A 20,198-nucleotide genomic window follows, 5' to 3' on the forward strand; every position below is an offset into this window, starting at 1 on the left:
GTCTATATATTTTTACAGCTAAATGTCACTGATCTGTTTATTTAACCTTATTCATGGTTGAAAGAGCAGCAGATATATCCAGCTTTTTATAATGTATCTAGTGTTCAAATCAGTTTCCAGGTTGTGGTTGATGTCCATTTGATCCTTACACATGTTATAATCATGTCAATGATTTTGTAGATATTAGAATGAAGGCATACTGTATTTTTTTTTGTTTGTTCTATATTTGAATAATCATGATGAAATCTAAAACCTAAGTAGTGGTCAGTATCAGCATTTAATGTCCAGGCAGTGGTCAGTATCTACAGTTAGTGTCCAAGTAGTGGTCAGTATCTACAGTTAGTGTGCAGGCAGCAGTCAGTATCAGCATTTAATGTCCAGGTAGTGGTCAGTATCTACAGTTAGTGTCCAAGTAGTGGTCAGTATTAGCATTTAATGTCCAGGCAGCAGTCAGTATCTACAGTGTAGTGTCCAAGTAGTGGTCAGTATCAACACTTAATGTACAGGCAGTGGTCAGTATCAACAGTTAGTGTCCAAGTAGTGGTCAGTATCAACATTTAATGTCCAGGCAGCAGTCAGTATCTACAGTTAGTGTCCAAGTGGTGGTCAGTATCAGCATTTAATGTCCAGGCAGCAGTCAGTATCTACAGTTAGTGTCCAAGTAGTGGTCAGTATCAACATTTAATGTCCAGGCAGCAGTCAGTATCTACAGTGTAGTGTCCAAGTAGTGGTCAGTGTCTAGAGATAGTGTCCAAGTAGTGGTCAGTATCAACACTTAATGTACAGGCAGTGGTCAGTATCAACAGTTAGTGTCCAAGTAGTGGTCAGTATCTACATTTAGTGTACAGGCAGTGGTCTGTATCTACAGTTAGTGTCCAAGTAGTGGTCAGTGTCTAGAGTTAGTGTCCAAGTAGTGGTCAGTATCAACACTTAATGTACAGGCAGAGGTCAGTATCTACAGTGTAGTGTCAAAGTAGTGGTCAGGCTCTACAGTGCAGTGTCCAAGTAGTGGTCAGTATTTATAATTTGTGTATATACACGCTATAACCTACATAATGTATGTTCCTGTCCCTATGGACATCTTCTTTAACCTCTCTAGCACAAAAAATTCTATATTTATCCAGTACTAAGTACACGTCTAATAATAAGCCCATTCACATCTAACAGAGTTTCAGGTCAACACGTACTGTAAATTATCATTGTCCTGTAATTCTCCCTTTTGTGTCAGAGATCATGTCTTCAACTCTTGGTGCCAGACCTTTTGTAGAATAAATACTTTATGATGAAAAAGATCAAGGAACCAGTGGTCTTTTGTGTATCAAAGCAAAATCACATAACTAGCTTTTATGTTGTGTGGTCTGATATAAAAAATTTCAGGAAAAATTATAGCAATTTCTGTGTTTTTCTATTGATATAAATATCATTATGATGGTCACGTTTGCTGTGAGTGGTGATTATGCTAGTATATTGGTATATATATTAATTGTGTAATTATTGGCTGTACATCGTGTACTTGTTAAACTATTTAGAGACAAAGGTCTTTGTGTTGTGCAATATCAGGCGTCCCAACAGCTGTTTCTATTATGTCGTGTGCAATCTGTGATTGAAATCAGTCAAGTGTGAACTAAAGTGTTTTCTTTGTGTATTTCAGAATGGACCGTGGAGATGATTCGCTGATGATGACTGGATCACCGTTGTTCGTGTGTCCTGATCGATTGATAAACAGGGACACGGCTAGAGTTATAAGGGTGTGCTGTGAGTTTCAGTGACAGAATCACCTAGTGCTAACAAGTACCTAGATGGATGGATGTTACCTGTGACAGGTATGGTGTTCATACAAGAATATGTCTACACAGTGTATCGGGTAAGATAATTAAATCACAGATTGATAGTTTGTTCTGTATGTCAGAGTGAATCTTAACTGATTCCACTTTTTCTTCAAATTGACATAACTGAAATAGGACTCCAATGATTTTGTGATATACAGTGAAACCTGATTTAAATGAAATATGACTTAAAGACAATTAGTAACATACAGTGAAACCTGATTTAAATGAAATATGACTTAAAGACAATTAGTTTCATACAGTGAAACCTGACTTCAATGAAATATGACTTTAAAGACAATTAGTAACATACAGTGAAACCTGACTTCAATGAAATATGACTTTAAAGACAATTAGTAACATACAGTGAAATCTGACTTCAATGAAATATGACTTTAAAGACAATTAGTAACATACAGTGAAACCTGACTTCAATGAAATATGACTTTAAAGACAATTAGTAACATACAGTGAAACCTGACTTCAATGAAATATGACTTCAAAGACAATTAGTAACATACAGTGAAACCTGACTTAATGAAATATGACTTTAAAGACAATTAGTAACATACAGTGAAACCTGACTTAATGAAATATGACTTTAAAGACAATTAGTAACATACAGTGAAACCTGACTTCAATGAAATATGACTTTAAAAACAATCAGTTACATACAGTGAAACCTGACTTCAATGAAATATGACTTTAAAGACAATTAGTAACATACAGTGAAACCTGACTTCAATGAAATATGACTTCAAAGACAATTAGTAACATACAGTGAAACCTGACTTAATGAAATATGACTTTAAAGACAATTAGTAACATACAGTGAAACCTGACTTAATGAAATATGACTTTAAAGACAATTAGTTTCATACAGTGAAACTTGACTTCAATGAAATATGACTTTAAAGACAATTAGTTTCATACAGTGAAACTTGACTTCAATGAAATATGACTTTAAAGACAATTAGTAACATACAGTGAAACCTGACTTCAATGAAATATGACTTTAAAGACAATTAGTAACATACAGTGAAACCTAACTCAATGAAATATGACTTTAAAGACAATCAGTTACATACAGTGAAACCTGACTTCAATGAAATATGACTTTAAAGACAATTAGTAACATACAGTGAAACCTGACTTCAAAGAAATATGACTTTAAAGACAATTAGTAACATACAGTGAAACCTGACTTCAATGAAATATGACTTTAAAGACAATTAGTAACATACAGTGAAATCTCACTTCAATGAAATATGACTTTAAAGACAATTAGTAACATACAGTGAAACCTGACTTAATGAAATATGACTTTAAAGACAATCAGTTACATACAGTGAAACCTGACTTAATGAAATATGACTTTAAAGACAATTAGTAACATACAGTGAAACCTGACTTAATGAAATATGACTTTAAAGACAATTAGTAACATACAGTGAAACCTGACTTCAATGAAATATGACTTCAAAGACAATTAGTAACATACAGTGAAACCTGACTTAATGAAATATGACTTTAAAGACAATTAGTAACATACAGTGAAACCTGACTTAATGAAATATGACTTTAAAGACAATTAGTAACATACAGTGAAACTGACTTAATGAAATATGACTTTAAAGACAATTAGTAACATACAGTGAAACCTGACTTCAATGAAATATGACTTTAAAGACAATTAGTAACATACAGTGAAACCTGACTTCAATGAAATATGACTTTAAAGACAATCAGTTACATACAGTGAAACCTGATTTAAATGAAATATGACTTAAAGACAATTAGTTTCATACAGTGAAACCTGACTTAATGAAATATGACTTTAAAGACAATTAGTAACATACAGTGAAATCTGAATTAGATAATTTTTCAGTGTCTTTTTTATATAAGTTTACTGATACGGTAAGTTATGGTTCTGGATGATTAAATCCGTGTTTAGGAAATGCACGGTATTATCTTCAGAATCAGTTATCTAATATGTTTAGGAAGTGCACGGTATTATCTTCAGAATCAATTATCTAATATGTTTAGGAAGTGCACGGTATTATCTTCAGAATCAATTATCTAATATGTAAGAAAGACTTTGGTTTCTCTATCGTGACCATATAGAACATTCATGTGATATGCTCTGATGACTTTACCTCTGTCAAGTAGGTGACTAGTGATGTGTGAAATATGAAGGTGTAATGGGGATTGGATGGTTATGATGTAAAAACAAGGAGAAGATAGATAAACTTGTGTGTTATTTCTTACGTTGTAATACTGATATAAATACTCTAACTTTAAGCATATTCTCCAACCTTAAGATTATACATTTTAAGTGATGTCAGTTTTACCCAAAGGAACGTAACTGGTGATTTTATATCTTACTCTGTCGATATGGCCAGTAGCAGGTTTTTTCGGCAGACTTTCACTTTGTTGGAGATGTGCCATATCTAGGGTAGCACCAAAAAGTATTTGATATAGTACACAAACACCATAGGTAAACAAACAACAGGCAAGCTAATTAATGATTTAGTAAACAGGTACAAAAACCCTGTAGGTGTAAATGAAATATCTTCTAAGGCCTGATTGCCTTGCAGTTGCTATAAGCTGTCTGGGGTCAGTTACAGATGGTCAGTAGACTGATGAACATCAATCACAAGGGTCAGTATGTAACAGACAGAAAGACATCAGTCACTGGTGTAAGTGTGTTACAGACAGATGGACATCAGTCACAAAGGTCAGTATGTTACAATCAGATGTCAGTCACAAGGGTCAGTATGTTACAATCAGATATCAGTCACAAGGGTCAGTATGTTACAATCAGATGTCAGTCACAAGGGTCAGTATGTTACAATCAGATGTCAGTCACAAGGGTCAGAATGTTACAGACAGATGGACATCAGTCACAAGGGTCAGTATGTTACAGACAGATGGACATCAGTCACAAGGGTCAGTATGTTACAGACAGATGTCAGTCACATTGGTCAGTATGTTACAGACAGATGGACATCAATCACAACGGTCAGTATGTTAGAGACAGATGTCAGTCACAAGGGTCAGTATGTTACAGACAGATGACATCAGTCACAAGGGTCAGTATGTTTCAGACAGATGAACATCAGTCACAACGGTCAGTATGTTAGAGACAGATGTCAGTCACAACGGTCAGTATGTTACAGACAGATGACATCAGTCACAAGGGTCAGTATGTTACAGATAGATGGACATCAGTCACAAGGGTCAGTATGTTACGGACAGATGGACATCAGTCACAAGGGTCAGTATGTTACAGACAGATGTCAGTCACAAGGGTCAGTATGTTACAGACAGATGGACATCAGTCACAACGGTCAGTATGTTACAGACAGATATCAGTCACAAGGGTCAGTATGTTACAATCTGATGTCATTATCGACAGATGGACATCTGTCACAAGGTTAAAAAGTTAAATACTTATTGACATCAGCCAGAGGAGTCAAGTGGTTACAGACAGATGGACATCAGACACAGTGGTCAGTAAGTTACAGACAGGCAGACATCAGTTCCAGGGCCTGTAAGTTTGAGATAGACACAGTGAAAAGGATGAGAGAGTAACAGACGTATGGACATCAGATATAGGGTTACAGATGGATAGACAGAGCACTTAAATACTTACATAATATGTGATTGTCAACAAATTCTTTCCCATCTCCACACAAGCTTTCTACTGTGGAGGAGAGTGTCATTATACTAGAATTAATTAATTCTCACATCTCCACACAAGCTTTCTACTGGGGAGGAGAGTGTCATTATACTAGGAATTAATTCTCACATCTCCACACAAGCTTTCTACTGTGGAGGAGAGTGTCATTATACTAGAATTAATTAATTCTCACATCTCCACACAAGCTTTCTACTGTGGAGGAGAGTGTCATTATACTAGAATTAATTAATTCTCACATCTCCACACAAGCTTTCTACTGTGGAGGAGAGTGTCATTATACTAGAATTAATTAATTCTCACATCTCCACACAAGCTTTCCTACTGTGGAGGAGAGTGTCATTATACTAGAATTAATTCTCACATCTCCACACAAGCTTTCTACTGTGGAGGAGAGTGTCATTATACTAGAATTAATTCTCACATCTCCACACAAGCTTTCTACTGTGGAGGAGAGTGTCACAAGAATTAATTCTCACATCTCCACACAAGCTTTCTACTGTGGAGGAGAGTGTCATTATACTAGAATTAATTAATTCTCACATCTCCACACAAGCTTTCTACTGTGGAGGAGAGTGTCATTATACTAGAATTAATTCTCACATCTCCACACAAGCTTTCTACTGTGGAGGAGAGTGTCATTATACTAGAATTAATTAATTCTCACATCTCCACACAAGCTTTCTACTGTGGAGGAGAGTGTCATTATACTAGAATTAATTCTCACATCTCCACACAAGCTTTCTACTGTGGAGGAGAGTGTCATTATACTGGAATTGATTAATTCTCACATCTCCACACAAGCTTTCTACTGTGGAGGAGAGTGTCATTATACTGGAATTGATTAATTCTCACATCTCCACACAAGCTTTCTACTGGGGAGGAGAGTGTCATTATACTGGAATTAATTCTCACATCTCCACACAAGCTTTCTACTGGGGAGAAGAGTGTCATTATACTGGAATTAATTCTCACATCTCCACACAAGCTTTCTACTTGGGAGAAGAGTGTCATTATACTGGAATTAATTCTCACATCTCCACACAAGCTTTCTACTGGGGAGAAGAGTGTCATTATACTGGAATTGATTAATTCTCACATCTCCACACAAGCTTTCTACTGGGAGTGAGAATTAATTAATTCTCACATCTCCACACAAGAGAGTGTCATTATACTAGAATTAATTAATTCTCACATCTCCACACAAGCTTTCTACTGTGGAGGAGAGTGTCATTATACTAGAATTAATTAATTCTCACATCTCCACACAAGCTTTCTACTGGGGAGGAGAGTGTCATTATACTAGAATTAATTCTCACATCTCCACACAAGCTTTCTACTGTGGAGGAGAGTGTCATTATACTAGAATTAATTAATTCTCACATCTCCACACAAGCTTTCTACTGTGGAGGAGAGTGTCATTATACTAGAATTAATTCTCACATCTCCACACAAGCTTTCTACTGGGGAGAAGAGTGTCATTATACTGGAATTAATTCTCACATCTCCACACAAGCTTTCTACTGTGGAGGAGAGTGTCATTATACTAGAATTAATTAATTCTCACATCTCCACACAAGCTTTCTACTGTGGAGGAGAGTGTCATTATACTAGAATTAATTAATTCTCACATCTCCACACAAGCTTTCTACTGTGGAGGAGAGTGTCATTATACTAGAATTAATTAATTCTCACATCTCCACACAAGCTTTCTACTGTGGAGGAGAGTGTCATTATACTAGAATTAATTAATTCTCACATCTCCACACAAGCTTTCTACTGGGGAGGAGAGTGTCATTATACTAGAATTAATTCTCACATCTCCACACAAGCTTTCTACTGGGGAGGAGAGTGTCATTATACTAGAATTAATTCTCACATCTCCACACAAGCTTTCTACTGTGGAGGAGAGTGTCATTATACTAGAATTAATTCTCACATCTCCACACAAGCTTTCTACTGGGGAGGAGAGTGTCATTATACTAGAATTAATTCTCACATCTCCACACAAGCTTTCTACTGGGGAGGAGAGTGTCATTATACTAGAATTAATTAATTCTCACATCTCCACACAAGCTTTCTACTGGGGAGGAGAGTGTCATTATACTAGAATTAATTCTCACATCTCCACACAAGCTTTCTACTGTGGAGGAGAGTGTCATTATACTAGAATTAATTCTCACATCTCCACACAAGCTTTCTACTGTGGAGGAGAGTGTCATTATACTAGAATTAATTCTCACATCTCCACACAAGCTTTCTACTGGGGAGGAGAGTGTCATTATACTAGAATTAATTCTCACATCTCCACACAAGCTTTCTACTGGGGAGGAGAGTGTCATTATACTAGAATTAATTCTCACATCTCCACACAAGCTTTCTACTGTGGAGGAGAGTGTCATTATACTAGAATTAATTCTCACATCTCCACACAAGCTTTCTACTGGGGAGGAGAGTGTCATTATACTAGAATTAATTCTCACATCTCCACACAAGCTTTCTACTGGGGAGAAGAGTGTCATTATACTGGAATTGATTCTCACATTTGTCAACATTTTAAAAAATCTGTTCAGTTTCCTGAAGAATGTAATTTTAAACAAATGGTTATAGTATATCTGATGGTTCTTGTCTTTTTATGATAAATAGAAAATTGAGTTCAGGTGTACTAGGTTTGTATGTAAAACAAAGAGAAATATCATAACTTAAGACGTTGATGTTAGTAAAATGAGAGGCATTGTGTATTGATTAATTTTTGGCAGTACTATGTAAGCCTAGAAGGGAACAGGTGTATTTGATAACATAATTTATAATTTGTGGTTTTGGAGGCCTAGAAGGAAAACAGAAAACAGAATCTATGATTCAACTTGCTACACAAATACACACTCATCATTTCACAGGTGACATGTTTATAGGTTGACGAGAAATGTATAAAGACTACAGGAAAGCTACACCTGTACAGACTGACAGGACCTCTGAAATCAAAGTGAGACTTGGAGTCTAAAGGACAGACTGCTTCTCAGAGAAAAACTGCAAGAAATTGTGTCCTCTTTGCCTAAAATATTGAGGATGAACTAAGAGGAATGCCTCATTTCTGAGGACATAATTGAAAGACTGAGAATGATTTTTAGAAAAATCTCTGATCTCTGAAGAAGTTAAAGGATAAGGTGACATACTTGCCTTCAGAGAAACTCGCCGTGTTGAACTGATTCCGTATCAACGATAGAGATATTTAGAGTAATCTGCTGTTGAAAATGGACTTGTTCTCATAGAAATCTGATGTCTTACATAATTTTGTCTCAAAAACAGAGAGATATTTCAGAAACCTACCATTAAAAAGGTGTAGCGTTTGAAAAATTAATGAGGTGCTATTTGTCACTCTGGAGGGAGACTTGTCGTGGCTGACGGAATTAAAAGTCTAATAGACACAAGTCACTTCTATAAGGAAAGTCTACCTCTTAGTCTGTGTACATGTACTGGTTTCAATGAAGATAAGGGAGGTAAAACTGAACCTTTTCTCTATTTGTGCTCATGGGTGTATGAACAGGGACAAAAACACATTGTAGGTGTGTGTGTAAGTTCACATGATGAAGCAAAATAAAAGCGATTCTGTAGCTAGGTCAACGTTCACAGAGATATCAACTGTTTTGGTCAGATATTAATCATGTTGATTGTGTATCAGTAGATTTTGTGAGCTGGGCGCCTTATTTGCTTATACATGGATGTATGTGTTGGAGAACATCTTATTGTCAGGAATTTTAATAACACTGAATCTTAACCTACACTTAGCATACTACGTGTATAGACTGGAATATAAACGAGTGATCAGGTGATTCGGTATTTGTGCCGAAGCGGGTCAGATGTTACGTCATTTTTGAGTGCTATTTTTACCCCATCTTCTTATACCTTGAATATGTCTGATCCTAATCCAGACTTAGAGGTGCTGGATGAGGTCGATAGACACACACCTGAACAGGTTAATGAGGAACAGGATACCATAACAAAGGTAAAAAGTGTATCAATATTTCAGTCTAGGTTGTCTGGTTCTCCAGCTGTGCAGTGTTAATTTTGTAAATTGCGTAACTTGACATAAAATCAATAATCTTAATATTTTTTGAAAATATGAATAATGGCAATATTTGTATTAGCTCAGGGTAAAAATCATTTTCAGTACAATATACTGACATGCCATATTTTATTTTTTTTAAATTATTAAATTTTTCTCAACTGAAACTGAACTTGAAAATTTCATCTTGGTATATCAAAGTTCAGAGGGAAGAAAATTTAGTGTAGATAACCACAAAATGACCACAGAATGACCACAAGATGACCACAGGAGGGCTTTAGGATGACCATTGGGTGAACTTTATTTGATTCCTATTGTTTCAGAATATTTCATTGAATATAGATATATAAAACAAAAATCTTCTTTCTTTAATCACACTTTTAGGATAGATTTGTTTATGTAGGAACTACCTATTTAGGTGGGAAAATTGCAGTATTTGGGCGTAGTCCATGATGAATGTAAACAGCAGAAATTGAATGATGTCATCCATCATGCTATCTTAAATATTTTAATCACTGTTTTAATATCAGATTTTGTCATATTCAGTAACACTCAAAATTATTTGAATTTCTTTTCATAGTTCCTTTTCTGTGTATATGTATATTTTACTACAGTTACTTTCCATTTGTACAGGTTCTTTATAAGTACATGAGTTTATCATGTGTTGAATTGATTTTAAGTGAGTAATCTGTAAATTTTTGAAAAATGACTGTGTAAATAATCCTTATTGATGTCTCTGCTTTGAAATGTGCAAATTCACTTAGTCAGATTTTATTACCCAGGTATTTCGAAATAGAAAGTTAAAACAGCATTTCATCTAAATTCAGTTATTTTGAATTTGAAGGGGGAAAGGAAATTTGATTTAAATTTGATTATGTTGAAAAAGAAGGGTGACAGAATCTTTATTTGGAAACTTGTTTCTGTTTCGTGACAACCATTAATGATATTCTTAGAACTTAATTCTTGTTGAAATCCAATTTGTTAAAAGTAATTGACAATTAATGATACTGCAGACTTCCTGTCCACATGGAAACAAGATGATTAAATTGATCATGCGACTATAATTACAGGATACTTACAGAAATTGGTCAGTGTGACGGAAACTACAAAGGCTCTTTTTATGAACCATTTAATTGAGATAATGACTATTTCCGTCAACTGAGATGGTGTTTGGGTTTATGTTCAGTTATATAAGGATGAACCTCTGGGTAATTGTGACAGTCTCAGGCGTGTTGTAACAATGTCAAAAAGCAAAAGTTAAAACGTGTAAAAAATTAACATCACTTGTGATGACGAAGGTAACAACAACACTAAATAACAAAAATAAACAAAAGTAATTGATCTGCTTGCTTCAACCAGTTTGACTCTCTAGAATTCTGGATACCACTGACAATGTATGGTGGCTGATACATTGTAAAACTCTGCGTTTTAATTTCACACTGTGACAAATTGACTGCATTGTTTTTCCACACATTTCATCAACTCGGTGTTAAATGACATCAGAAGCGAGAAATAAGATTTGATCAGTACAACAATCTATTTAGAATAATTTGTTAGTATTCAAAAAATCATCTGATTACAATACTGACAGACAGTATCATATAAAAAATACCTAGATATACGGTTCATAACAAAGTGTAGTGAAACAGCTTCATTGTTGTGCGTCAGATTGAATTTATTATGTAAGCTTATAGTTGAGAGGTTTCCAACAATGTCTATCTTCTTAATAGTGCCCCTCCTGTGATTATAAGGTTTAATGCAGTATTCTTTTACTGAGCTAATTAGGTCAAAATTACTGCTGGGCTAGTTAAGAATTCTATATCTTTTAGCACCTAGGTATGAATTTTATAGCACACAGGTGTGAATTCTATATCACACAAATGTGAATTCTATATCACACAGGTGTGAATTCTATATCACACAGGTGTGAATTCTATATCACACAGATGTGAATTCTATATCACACAGGTGTGAATTCTATATCACACAGGTGTGAATTCTATATCACACAGGTGCGAATTCTATATCATACAGGTGTGAATTCTATATCACCCAGGTGTGAATTCTATATCACACAGGTGTGAATTCTATATCACCCAGGTGTGAATTCTTTATCATCTAGGTCTGAATTCTATAGTACCCAGGCCTGAATTTTAACTATCAATTGTGAATGTGCTGTAAAAATCAGATTTTTTTGCTATAGAATACAGCTTACTAATTCAAAATCATATTTGTAAAATTTCCCTGTTATTACATTGAATAATTATTTGAAAAATTTTAATGTTTTGAATAAGATTTCATGCCTTTAATGTCATATATTTACATTTTTGATGAAGTTTCAAGTGATTGAAATGTATAATACATACTATATTTGTGCGTCAGTATTTTTATCTGTGACATTGATGTTCAGTGATAATTGAATATTGAAATTTATTCTAGCCCAGGTCTATGCATGTAAATATGTATCTTACTGTGGATAAGTTGGATTTATACATTGAACTGACTGAAGACATGTTTTGTTCAGTAGATAAATGAATAATTCTCCTTTCAGAATGCTACCTAACTCTTTGATTCAATTATATTGAAAAACTTGGGTGTGGATGTTTAATGGTATATATTATAGGTTGACAAATATTTTGTTTACAATAATGGTATACGGTCGAGGTCATAATACACACCAAATGTGTATACCTGATGATCAACACTTTATAACACCTGCCTAAGAATTTGTCATGTTTATACAAAACATTTGTCTCAGTGTTACCTGTTGATAAAGATCACCTGTCTAAATGTTACCTGTGAGAAAAGACAATCTATCTGAACATTACCTGTAAATACAGACTACCTGTCTGAACATTACCTGTAAATACAGACTACCTGTCTGGACATTACCTGTAAATACAGACTACCTGTCTGGACATTACCTGTAAATACAGACTACCTGTCTGGACATTACCTGTAAATACAGACTACCTGTCTGAACATCACCTGTAAATACATACTACCTGTCTGAACATTATCCATAAATACAGACTACCTGTCTGAACATTACCTGTAAATACAGACAACCTGTCTGAACATTACCTGTAAATACAGACTACCTGTCTGAACATTACCTGTAAATACCGACAACCTGTCTGAATACTATCCATAAATACAGACTACCTGTCAACCAGTTAACAAAGACCAAATATCTGAGTGCAAGAGTACTGTATCTACAAGGAGTACTTGTCCTAAGGCATTTTCTCAATAAACCTGTCTATAAGGACCATGTTTCTGTACTCAGTTCTGTCCCATTACCTGTCTTAAAACACTGTTTTTATATCAATCATTATCAGTCTGAATTGGCATTGTGTCAATTGCATGTTTTTTTACACATCACTCTTGATCAAAAACAGCAGTAGAAAACCAGAAATTCTCTCAGAATTAATGTTTTAAATAAGCTGTTGTGGCAGTATTTGACTGCCATTTGTAGTTATGGATGTGAATCATGGGTAATTCTTTGGGCTCATTGCTTGTGGATTTGTTATCCATTTAAGAGAAAACAATTAAAACAATGATTATTCAATGTTTTTCAGAAAATGGAACCACAATTACATGAGGATGAGAGTCATATACTCCGAGATGAGGGGAACTTCATCCAGAACGTTTCCCAGTTCTTTAACCAGGAGGCTTTGAGTGATGTGAAACTGAAGGTTGGCGATGAAATGTACTACGCTCACAAGTTTGTCCTGGCCAAGTCTAGTGATGTGTTCAGGACGATGTTGTACGAGAGCCGATGGTCACAAGAGAATGATAGTGAGTTTGAGCTCAATGAGAGTGTGGAGTGTCAGAATGTCTTTGACAAATTTTTACGATTCCTTTACACAGCTGAGATTTCGATACGGGTAGAAACAGCAGTAGGGATTCTTTGCTTAGCAGATAAATACAACGTGACATCACTGAAAAGCTTGTGTACAATGTATATGGTTAAGAACAGTAAATCACCATGTGTTCCCAATGCCCTGAGTTGGTACTCTTGGGCAAAAGCTCTGGGACTGGATGATCTTGTTAGCCAGTGTGCTAAAACCATTGCCTGGAACACTGACAGTATACTGAAACTTGAAGACTGGCCAGATATGGACTTTGATTTCATCAACGACTTGCTACATAATTCCGAGCTGGTGGTTTTGAGTGAACATGCATTATATCACGCACTGGTTAGCTGGCTTTTAGATGAACAACGGGAAGATTCTTTGAAACAAAATGCGGAGAAGTTGCTTCCACTGATACGCTTCCCGCAAATGCTTGTTAAACAGTTGTATGAGATTGAACATTCGGATATGATGGAAAGGGAAGAATGTAAAGAAATTTTACATGAACTGGTCGGGAGCGCGTACAGATATAGGTCACTGTGTCCCTCTCAGGTCGAACTTGGTCTTTCATTTACCGGGCCTTTTTACATGCCTAGAAATTACATAGATCTGACCGTTGACTCTGTCAGGATGCAAAATACGCTGAGGTTCGGCATTCAGGTGGATGTTCGTACATATGCGGGCCCTGTTCCTTGTAGTCAAAGAGAAGGTGAATGGAAAATCACATACCGAAAAAATGTTGACAATTGGAATCTACAAGTCTTTTGTCATGAATCTGCCACAGTCAATGGTGAAGCACGTGTTCAAGCTGCGGTCATTATATACAATGAGGACGAAAAAGTCATTCAGGTCGAACAGGTGCCCACCTATGTTTGTTCCCGTGGTAACCATTTAGCCTTGAATATCAACGTGGATAATATTGCTGATTCTAAGGTGATGGCACTACTGTTGAAGCCCGTGCCGAAGTAAAAGTCAATTAAAAGTCCAAACTTCAGGAAACCCTCAATTGGTTTGATGCCTGTCTCACAAACTTGTGATGTATTGAATTAGATCTGTGAATAGTACTTATCATTATTGTATGTCTTTTGTATGGTCCAATTTTTCTATTTCATCTTTAAGATTTGTACGATATGATTTCAGCCATTTATCTACATAGCGTACCATGATGTATGTAAAAGTATGACATCACATTCCACATTATTGTTCCCCTTTGTGATGACATCACATTCCACATTATAGTTCCCCTTTCTGATGACATCACATCCCACATTATAGTTCCCCTTTCTGATGACATCACATCCCACATTATAGTTCCCCTTTCTGATGACATCACATTCCACATTATAGTTCCTCTTTCTGATGACATCATATTCCACATTATAGTTCCCCTTTCTGATGACATCACATTCCACATTATAGTTCCCCTTTCTGATGACATCACATTCCACATTATAGTTCCCCTTTCTGATGACATCACATTCCACATTATAGTTCCCCTTTCTGATGACATCACATTCCACATTATAGTTCCTCTTTCTGATGACATCACATTCCACATTATTGTTCCCCTTTCTGATGACATCACATTCCACATTATTGTTCCCCTTTCTGATGACATCACATTCCACATTATTGTTCCCCTTTCTGATGACATCACATTCCACATTATTGTTCCCCTTTCTGATGACATCACATTCCACTTTATAGTTCCCCTTTCTGATGACATCACATTCCACATTATAGTTCCCCTTTCTGATGACATCACATTCCACATTATAGTTCCCCTTTCTGATGACATCACATTCCACATTATAGTTCCTCTTTCTGATGACATCACATTCCACATAATAGTTCCTCTTTCTGATGACATCACATTCCACATTATAGTTCCCCTTTCTGATGACATCACATTCCACATTATAGTTCCCCTTTCTGATGACATCACATCCCACATTATAGTTCCCCTTTCTGATGACATCACATTCCACATTATAGTTCCTCTTACTGATGACATCACATTCCACATTATAGTTCCCCTTTCTGATGACATCACATTCCACATTGTTGTTCTCCATCTTGGAGAAATTCATTACCATTTTTAAGTCGGTTACTACAAAACTTCACTGCTTTCATGTAACATTAGCTTTTTTGAAATTTTGTGTTGTGATTATTTACAAACATTAAATGATTTCTGTACATTGATTCTGATGTTGTAGCTGCTGGAAATAATTTTATAGTCTTCTCAACTAATTTTTGACGTAGAATATCAAAAATCAGCAATTGAGAAACAATTTGTCTGTGTGAAATACTTTTTCTCCAATTTTCAGAATTGTGTTCACAAGTAAAATCTACATGAATGCTCTTTAAAAATCAGAATTGTGAGATATCTGCAGCATCATATGATATTTGATCACTAAATGTCGGACAGAAATCTTTTGGACTATATTGACCCTACAGACATGGTGTTATTTGGAATGTTTGGCCATCATTCTGCGTCCGTGGTCTGTTGTCAGTCCATCGTCCGTCTGTCCGTCGGTCTACAATTTTTGTTATCACTATTTCTTGAGAACTACTGTATAGATGTTTCTCAAATTTCATGTACAGGGTTCTTTAGGTCCCTAGTTGTGCCTAGTGCCTTGTTGAGTTTGGAACTGATCAGAAAAACAAATGAGCGGAGAGGACTGATCAGAAAAACAAAATGGCCAAAAGGCAGCCATCTTGGATTTTGCCTAGTAAAGATTGTTATTGCTATTTCTAAAGAAGTATTGAATCGCTCAAATTTCATACATATTTCCCTTTGATCTCTCCTTGTGCTCAAAGATCCCGCTGGGATCTCTTGTAGTTAAAACCCTACTGCTCTTTCTTGCCTGGATGAATTTCAACCAAATTTGGTCTGATGCATCATTGGACAAAGGTAATCATTTCTCCCATTCAGAATTTTGATTCGACCCCTAGGGGTCGGGGGAACGGGGCCCCAAAGTTGGAGGTGCTGAAATTAGATTTAAAACCCTACTCCTCCTTTCTGCCTGAGTGGATTTCAACAAGCTTTGGCCTGATTCATCAGTTAGGGTAGGCAATTACTTCTTAAATTCAGAAATTTCATTTGACCCCTAGAGACTTGAGGACTGTGCCCCAAGAGGGAAAATAAGACAATGTTTTGCTTCGAAACACTTCTCCTTTTTAATGCTTTAATGGATTTTAACCAAATTTGGGCCGAAACAATTGAGAGTGGAGAATTATTTCTCAAATACCGGAGGTTGATTCAACCCCAAGAGACCTGGGGATGGATGCAGCTCCAAAGGGAAAACCAGTAGATATTGCTTCAAAATGCTACTCTTTGTTAATGCTAAACCAAATTTAATCTAAGCTATCATTCAGAAAGTTGAACAACTCCTAGTTAATAGGAATAACTTTGATCTGCTTGAAAGGTCACAGGGGTCAAATGTGTTGAAATGCATAAATAACTTCTTCTCAATAACTGAAAGGCCAAGGATGATGATATTAGGCATGTAGCATGCTAGGATGAAGGGCTACCAAATTTGTAAATATGAATGAAATTGACCCACTTTCAAGGTCACAAGTCTCAAATACGCTAAAATGATTAAATGACTTCTTCTCAATAACCAAAAGGCTCAGGGTGCTGATATTGGACAAACTTTCAAGGTCACAGGGGTCTAATGTTTTGAAACCAAATAACGGAAAGGCCAAGGGTCTTGACACTGGGCCTGTAGCTTGCTTTTTCAACAAGTAATACATCCGGAAATTGTGAGTGCATGTATAAAGAATATGATTTCAAGTTTGCAGAAAATTTTTTGATGAACCAACAATGTCTTCTATGTAAGTTGTAGAGTAGTTGAGCAATTTATTTTAGGCTTATTTTGCCTCTTTCATAAATAGGTCTTTATTGCCAGATGGCAGTTAAGGCCCATGGGCCTCTTGTTTGATGATTGATAATATGTTCTCTTACCCTGCGCAGGTAAATTCATGCTTTTTCACTGTGTGAAATTTCCTTGTCTTGCTGTAGACAAGCTACACAATTTGTTGCACAGACAAAAACAATTGAAGTGACGTCACTGACATGATCTCAGTAGTTGAACTACTTTTATGAGTTCATGCACATACACTACTTTATCTGCTACTGAAATCTGGTGTTATCCTCAAAACTAAAAATCATAGGTGTCATTAAGATTGAAATTCATCTTAATCCACAACTTATTATAAAATATATATATAACATATCAAGAGAGTAATTTTATCTAACATTTTATTTGCATGTACCAAAGAATTTTATGATATGTAACATTAAATTACAATGCTGCGCCTTGGTCACTGTTCATACATGTTTTGGTTTACACACAATATGCTTCGTCTTGCACTCAAGACATGGAAAACAGGGTGAAAGGAAAATATTCATTCACCCCTTTTAGGATGAGACAGGGGGATCTCAACCTTCTGGGGAAGATTATTAAGTTTTCAGATACTCGGCAAGTCTTGTGTTTGACAACTCTATAACCTCCTCTTCGGGTTGAGATCCCTCTATCTCCTCCAAAGGGAATGAAAGATTCTATTGATCTTCTTGGAGTTTACACAAAAGATTTTTTTCTGTTTTTATTTCACAAAATATAGAATGTTTCTCTCCTAATTTATCTAAACACAAACACTGTTATTTTTGTCTACTGTAATTAGCATAGTTTATGCTGGATGTAATGGTTACTAATTGGCTGTATAACATGTTATATTTGATGTTTGATGAAGAATTTTAATCACAATAATGAAGCCTCTGAGAGAGAGGTGAAACTAGTAGACCGAATAAAACCACACTCAACTTTTAGCTCGCGAGTATGTTGTGATTAATATCTTCATCAAACATACTTCTAGTCGTTGTTTAATCACCCTGCATACCTGTGGTGTCCAAACTCACATCGAAATACCCACCTAATCTCCCCTCATTCACATCGGACATTGGCTTCCTCCCTTTTCAGTTTCTTGAGAACATATGTTATATGATATATTCATGTCATCATTCAGCATTCATAAAATTCCAACAATCAAAGAGATGGTGCTTTTCTTCAGTCAATTCCAATCTATACGAAATATAAGTGGGATGTTTCTATATCATACTAGTTAATTATCCACCTTGATGACTTCACCTGTTCAAGTTCATTTTTGAAAATGTTAATGCACTGTGGGTATTAAGATTTAATGGATTAGAAATAATGTATGTATTTATACCTTACTAGTGCACTACCCTTTATTTTATAAGAACATAAGAGTTATCTCCCTTCTGATAATCCATTATTTCGACACTGACAAACAAACCAGTTTCAGGCTTTAACGGATATTGTTTACCTGAACTTACCTACCCAGAAAAAATTAAAAAAAAAAAAAAAAACAAGCAGATTTTTTATGTAAATTGTCAATAAAATGAGATGATATTTTCCTGGCAAAAGCATTTATGGTTGATTTTAGACGTACACCAGGCCAGCAGTCTACGCGTTTAGTTGTCAAAGTCAAAGGTTGAACTGTGAAGGGACACATGTCTAAGTAGGACACACAAGTGTATGTAATTTTTGGTTATGCATTTCGTTCACTTTGTTTTCCTCAGGTAGGGAGTTCAGGCTGTGTAACACATATAGGTTGTATGACAATTATCACCACTTGTAAAATCATTATATAACTAATTAGAATGGGTGTCCTTAAGATTGATTCTATCATAATCTGGTAATTACTGATTTTTATATGAGTGCAATATAAATATACTTATTTATTTTGACAACATACAATATATGTACATGTAAACATTCCTTCTTGAACTTAAAAAAAATATATTTTTTAATCCTCATTTAGTGATATTTTTGTTATTTTTTCCAGAGGATAAGTTAACTGTTCTTTCAGAAATTTCTCTGTTGCTCTTTATTTCACAATATGTCTGTTTGCTGGGAATATTGGCCTGTAAACACTTGGTTTGTTGTTTACTTTGCCTTAATGTCCTATAAGAAACCAGGGTCTGTACCTGGTAGTGAAAAAGACTGTCCGATGTCTGAACTACTCAGTCACTGTGGCCAGGGTTATTATGAGACAGGGTCTCCTTTAATTTGTGACTCCAACACTACATATAGGGATGAGATACCATATGCCATTAAGAGAAATTTGAGAATCCCCACAAAAGCATAAATACATGGTACAGACTTTCTTATCCAAGCTCAGATGTATTTAACTGAGGCTTTAGAATGTATTATTTACAAACATGATCCATCAACTTTAACTACATTAACACAGTGAACATCAACGTTAACTAGAGTAACACTTAACATCAACATTAACTAGAGTAACACTTAACATTAATTAGAGTAACACTTAACATCAACGTTAACTAGTAACACTGAACATCAACGTTAACTAGAGTAACACTGAACATTAACGTTTACTAGAGTAACACTGAACATCAACATTAATTAGAGTAACACTGAACATCAACGTTCACTAGAGTAACACTGAACATTAACATTAACTAGAGTAACACTGAACATTAACGTTAACTATAGTAACACTTAACATCAACGTTAATTAGAGTAACACTGAACATTAACTAGAGTAACACTGAACATCAACATTAACTAGAGTAACACTGGGCATCAACATTAACTAGAGTAACACTGGGCATCAACATTAACTAGAATAACACTGAACATCAACGTTAACTAGAGTAACACTGGGCATCAACATTAACTAGAGTAACAACAACTAGAGTAACA

The 20,198-nt window shown here is 35.5% G+C and overlaps 1 protein-coding gene across 2 annotated transcripts; it reads left to right on the forward strand.

Annotated features, from left to right (window-relative positions):
• The first annotated feature begins 1,666 nt into the window (after positions 1–1,666).
• On the forward strand, positions 1,667–19,237 carry LOC132558293 (BTB/POZ domain-containing protein 17-like). 2 transcript variants are annotated; one of them, XM_060222837.1, is made up of 2 exons: positions 1,667–1,823; positions 13,168–19,237. In XM_060222837.1, exon 2 carries the CDS (start codon positions 13,171–13,173, stop codon positions 14,410–14,412), a length of 1,242 nt encoding a protein of 413 aa, XP_060078820.1. In that variant the 5' UTR covers positions 1,667–1,823; positions 13,168–13,170; the 3' UTR covers positions 14,413–19,237. The 2 variants fall into 2 exon arrangements, with proteins under 2 accessions (XP_060078820.1, XP_060078821.1); XM_060222838.1 differs by lacking the exon at positions 1,667–1,823 and adding an exon at positions 4,495–4,563.
• The last annotated feature ends 961 nt before the right edge of the window (positions 19,238–20,198 follow it).

Source organism: Ylistrum balloti, unplaced genomic scaffold (assembly GCF_031769215.1).
Source record: "Ylistrum balloti isolate Yb309-2 unplaced genomic scaffold, AGI_CSIRO_Ybal_v1 Utg370780, whole genome shotgun sequence".
NCBI lineage: Eukaryota > Metazoa > Mollusca > Bivalvia > Pectinida > Pectinidae > Ylistrum > Ylistrum balloti.